Source organism: Sceloporus occidentalis, unplaced genomic scaffold (genome assembly GCF_023333645.1).
Source record: "Sceloporus occidentalis isolate IW3139 unplaced genomic scaffold, rSceOcc1.0.p SCAF_166, whole genome shotgun sequence".
NCBI classification, from domain to species: domain Eukaryota; kingdom Metazoa; phylum Chordata; class Lepidosauria; order Squamata; family Phrynosomatidae; genus Sceloporus; species Sceloporus occidentalis.
In genome coordinates this window covers 660676-666675 of record NW_028317146.1, presented here as the reverse complement: position 1 = coordinate 666675, position 6000 = coordinate 660676, and the positions used below count along the sequence as shown (strand labels likewise).

The following is a 6000-nucleotide window of genomic DNA, read 5'->3' as shown; positions in this document are numbered from 1 at the left end:
TGTTAACAACTGAGACTTAGTAGACTTTATGTACATTTAACTGCAATTAGGTATAAATACGCTACGCCATGTATACCTTCCACAGACATAAGAATCAGGATGGTTAACTATTGTTACTGAAGACTCATTTGCCAATATAGTCTTTTGGTATTAAAAGCAATAATCATAGGGCTGTTGTCTATAATTCTATTGGGACAGACAGCTAAAAAATGTCCCTCCTGTGAATGATCAAATTTTGGGATTTAATGTTTTCCAGCCACCAAGGTCTGCAGTGTGTATACCTCCTACTGAGGTTGTTGTGATCTGCCTTGGGCTCATATCAGAGCTCAAACTATTCATTTTCTAAAACATACTCCTCAAGGTCATGTCATGCAGGCATGCTGGATCATGTTATCGGGAGGTCTCTAACTGCTCTTGTAGGTAATTGATTGAATCGGTTTTCTGTGTGGCTTTCCCCTGGTACAGGGGCATTTGTTTTATAAATTGCTTTTTTTTTGCAAAAAGACACATCATGTAAAATATCATGCAGCCAAACTGAAACAACTTGACCAACAACAGAAGAAAATACAAGTACAAAATGGCAGTAGAAGCCTAATAAGAAATCATGCAAAATATCATGCAAAAATCAGATCAGCAAAAACAGTATCAAAAATATGATTTCCAAGCACAGTTTTTTGTGTTAATGTAAAAAGGATGACAGGATATTGACTTATGAGTCAGTTGGCCAATAGTGTGTTTTATGAAAGATTTCCTGGGCTTCTACAAGGTGGTGTGAATGCTGTAAATACAGTTTATTTAGAATTTGCTAAACTGTTGATCCAGTTTATGAGAGGTTGTCTGTTCAATCCAGGGTGCTAGATCTATACTAGGTTGTGCTATATAACAAAATTAGTGATGAGCGTAGAAGCTGAGCCAAAGATTAAAATAGGTAAATAGAGAAACTGAACAAAAAAAGAATCACGGCTCTCTAAAAATGGGCAGCCATTCTGCCTGAAATATAAAGTTTAGAATGTCTGTTTTGGTAAACCTGGGATTTAAATAATTCTTCTGTCAAGATGATTTTATTGGCTTTAAAAAAGGGGTGCAACATACCAGATCAAAATGGAGGAAACACTACGTTTTATGGGTACTGTCCATAGGCGATTTATGCTGTGAACATAAATGAAGATGTCTATCATTGTGCATATACACCATGTGCCTATAGCGCCTATAAGTGCATGCATTGCCTCATTGTCCATAAAGGGAAAACCCATAATATATGTATTCAAATAATGCTTCTTGAGTGGTAGAGGAATAAATCCTGTCTAAAAATATTGTTCACTTTTTTGTGACAATATCTTTAGGCAGTGAAGCTTTAAGAGTACAACATCCTTTTGTACATAGCTGGAAACTCTTGAGTTACCTTTTTTGGGGGAACATATCAGTATGTTTATCTGTCTTTCTCTCTGCTTTGCATGTCACTCTTGTCTCTCTTGCTGTCTATGTTTAACATGCCCCTCTATATGTGTGTATCCCTTTTTTCTCTTTAGCTCTGTCTTGCTCACACAATTTTTCACTCTTTTTTCAATTTCACACTACTAATTTCACACTACTAATTTCACACTACTAATTTCTCATCAGACCCAGAGCAAAAAAAGTTCAATGTATTTCCGTTCAATTTACATGGCAGATTACAGTTTACAACGACTACAGGTTGTGTCATCAAACTAAATAAATTGAACTTCCCAGGGGTGGATTAAAAATAGGGGGAAAAAATGGATAATAAGGGGCCCCGCTTGCTGCTTGGCTGCATTAATTGTATATTTGCACATCAGTAATACAGCGCTCTCCCACAGTGGAGGTATTTGCAGAGGTACAGACAGTCTCCATTACTGGAACATACTCAGACATAGAAAAGGGAGCTTCTCACTTCCTATCATGTGACTTCTTTGTGGTCACATGTTACAGGAAGCTGTATGGATCTTTGCTTATGAAGAAAATTATGTTTAATTCAAATTCCAAGCCAAGAGCTTATATACTATTTAGAGATAGGTGTTCCTAAAAAAACATTTATAGTATATATCAAATTATTTCTTGCATTGTTCCATATTGCTCATTTTGGCAGCACATGGACTCTGTATGTACAGTATATGCTTGTTAGGGCGTCTATGCTTTTAAATCTATCTATCTATCTATCTATCTATCTATTAGACTTGTGCATTTATTTTTGTACACACTTTATTTGTGTAAGAAATCATTTTTATACTTTTATTCTGTCACACACAATAGGCTTGAATGTAACGTAAGTACTAGGAACATATGTTCTTAAACACATAATGTAGCTATTAGAGGATCTTCTATGGAATATTGGGGTATCCTATGACTGCTCCGTTAGGAGTTCCTATATGCATACATTGCCTATAGAACTTGTACACTAACTGTATGTAAAAGGGTATAAATACTCAAGAATACTAAGCCTACAGTACCTGTGACCACCATCTGTTCATCAATCAGTACTGTATGTATATTACTTTGTTATTGAATAAACCTGCTTAAGAAAACTTAGAAGCTGTGGTCTTGATTACTGTTTGTTCACTGGAAAAGTTTAGATATTCAAGACAAAGAATAATCTAACAATTTGTAACGGAAAATTGCATGTTTTGTGTGTTCGTATAAATCAACGAAAACAAGGGGGAAAAAGTGTTAGTGTCGTTGCCACGTGTTGCCGCCATTACAAGCCATTTTGTCTCTCGTTGATGAGGTAAAGTGGGAGGGACTGTGTATAGGTGGCTACATATCAATGACTGATAGAAGTGTCTAAGTGGGGGTGGGCTTATTGATTGTTATGGCTGTGATTGATGGATCCAACAACCTGTGGGAGATTTTCCTTACTTTTTTCACTCTGGACAATCAGTTTTTACAAAGGGAAGGGACAAATATTAGATATATTTGTGTGCTGACGCCATTTTAACTTGCCAGTAGCAGCAGTTATAGACTGATGGGAGTTGGAGTGTGAGAAAGTGACAGCTTAGCAGAGCCTGAGATTGATGCTCATTTAGTTAACAGTTTATTTAAGTGCAGAAAATGTAATGTTGTGGGGTGGATTGGAGAAGCTGTGACTACTGAAGTGTATTATAGGGGATGCAGCAGACATTTATCCCCTGTTCCTGAGTAGAGTATAGTTGATAAAGACAGTTGCCCATTTATGCTACCAACCAAACCTTTTTTATTATCTGTTTACCATATCAACTATTATTCTTCAATGATTAATAAATATTGGTAACAAAACCAGGCACTGTAATATATAATATTGAGGAAATTCAGTCCTGTCCCACGGGTCTGCCTGCCCAGTGCTCTGCTACTACTGCTGCTGCTGCTGCACCTCTTTGAGCATACAAGTTTTTTTGAAGTACAAAGGCTAAATGTCCCTTAATCCCATAGTTAAGGTATGTCAAGCTTTGTAATTTTACAGAGTCCATGTATCTTTATCATCTCAGGAGCCTGACTATGACATCCACATGTGCAGTGCAGGGCTTCATTTATATGTTTACTGCAACCCCCACAGAATAAACAGGGGTGTTTAAAAAAGTGAATTTATTTTATCAACAACCCCCCCCATATTTCATGTTATCTTTGGAAATAGTTGCATATTTGAGGAATATACCTATTTGATCACATATGCCCACACATTCTCATGCACATAAACATGTACAGGAAGCTATTTAAAGACTAATACCACACACTGCCCATGTGCACAGCTAAAAAAGAGGAGACTGTAGGCATGGCATGATGAAGTATCTTAAGTAATGAATACCTTCTACAGACCTAATAGAAATGAAAATAATAATAATAATAAAATAATAATAATAATTATTATTAATTACATTAATAATATATATGTTTACAAATGCCAAAATATAAATTGCCATCTGTATTTGAGTTCACACACACTTCTGCATTATAACAAACGATTAAACGCTTTATACTTCTTGCATGTGAACAAAGACAGGAGAAAAGCCTTAGTGTTTTAATTAATTTAGATCTCACCTACAAGAATACTGATACATTATATTCACGTGGAGATCCAATATTATTTTTAGTTTAGTTATTAAAATATTTCATTTAATATATTTTTTTCCTTTAAAGGGGGACTACTCGAGTAGCCTCAGCTCTTCTCTGCTTCAGCAATCAGGGCAGCAGTGCTTCCTTGTACACAGGGGGAGGATCTGAACCCTTCTGATGGGATTTCAGTTCTAAAGAGCCAGTCTCCAATTTAAAAGAAATAGTGGGAAGGAGAGGATGTGTTTGCAATGGGACACACTCACCACTTGACTTCCATCTATCACACAAGGCGAGAAAAAAAATACACAGCTCCCGGTTTCCAGCACCTGGGAAAGCATCTGTAACCATGTAAATTCCTGCTCGAGGTTACTATGGATCAGTGATTTTTTTCTGAAAGAAGAGAGGGGAATAATCATCAGCACTCAGATCTTGAGAAAACGTCAGTCACTGAAGGCAACTTACTATGTGTGGGCATCTAATCTAAATCCTGCCAGTGGAATCAGACAACCATTTAATTAAGCAGATGATCTTGTATAGGAGCTGAAGCTACATCCTTGTCTAGTGGGGAACAAGAGCAAATCCCACATCCCCATTTTCTCTGGAGATTTACATTTCAGCACTGAATGCAGGGACAGCATCCTGACGGTGCCTTTGATGTGTGGAATGATTCTTAAATGAGTTTTCAGTTCTCTCTGACGATCATGCTTTATTTCCAGATGGTGATTATGGCAGGGACTGTAATGCTTGCATACTACTTCGAATACACGGACACGTTCACTGTGAATGTCCAAGGGTTTTTTTGCTTCGATAGTTCCTACACAAAGCCCTACCCAGGACCCGATGAGAGCAGCGACATCCCACCAGTCCTACTCTTCTCCTTGGTCACAGGTGTACCTGTACTTGTGGTAAGCCTTACCTTCATGTGAGTGCTTTGTGTGTGTGTGTGTGGGGGGGTCATTGGGGGGCAAGTAAAGGGACCTCAACAATATATAGTAACTGATGCATTAGAGGAATTACTCAATCATCCCTTAAAGCTTAGTATAAGTGCTTGCAATAGTTAAGGGGTGTGTGTAGACATATGTGCCCCTTGTTATATGATTATTATCACTTCAAATGTATTATATTATATTTTGAATCATTGCTCTTATAGCTAATGGCGATTTTTTACATTGCATTTTATTTGTACTTTATTTGCATTTTTCTGCATGATTGTGAAGGTTCTATCTGATGGTTCCTCTCCTGCCTTTGCAGGCTGCCTCTGCTGCAGCTTGCCTCCTCCGCAGCAGCACATACTGATGGCTTGTACTTTCTTTCTAGTGACTGCCCCCTAGCTCATCACTTGCTCCTTTGTGCACAGCAAATCTGCAGTTCACTCATGTTGTTCTGGGTTACCATCGATGCTCATTGTCTTTAGGGTAAAGGAAAGTAATACTGCACGCTTCATACTTAAATGAACAAATCATCTCAGCTGTTGATTTCTAGCCTTTCCACAGTGCAACTGCACACTAACTCCTTCATGCCCTGTGAATAACACAATATTGCTACAGACACAGTTAACCTTCCCAAGGAAGAACCTGTCTAAAAATATTAATGATTTATTTCAATCATGTAAAATAAATGGGTATTTTCAGTTCAGATTGTATATTCTTATCGGAAACCTTGTTAATTAATAGATTGAATGATCTGTACGGATTCAGGTTAATTACCATTCATGTTTAACCCCCTCTGCTGCCAGCAAAACCAAATGCATTTCAAATGGCTCTAGCTACTAAAGAGGTTAATGTTTCCAAGAACCTCTGCAATCATCCTGCCACTAGGACTATGCACTTCCTTTATTTGTGAATGAATTGGTCTTTCATGTGAACAGCTAGCATGATATTTCACTTGACCACAATGTGCAGAATTGAACAGAGCTGGTAAGGATAAAGGTAATTTGTAGAAAGTGCTATATTGTAATGT

At 37.4% G+C, this 6000-nt stretch overlaps 1 protein-coding gene across 1 annotated transcript in view; it reads left to right on the top strand.

The window, feature by feature from the left end:
• Positions 1–4715: 4715 nt before the first annotated feature.
• The window catches only part of LOC149279416 (phospholipid phosphatase-related protein type 5), a 73750-nt gene continuing 72465 nt past the window's right edge, over positions 4716–6000 (top strand). Inside the window, exon 1 of the mRNA XM_089501189.1 lies at positions 4716–4946. Coding sequence (XP_089357315.1) covers positions 4716–4946 — 231 coding nt within the window. The remainder of the gene's footprint in view (positions 4947–6000) is intronic.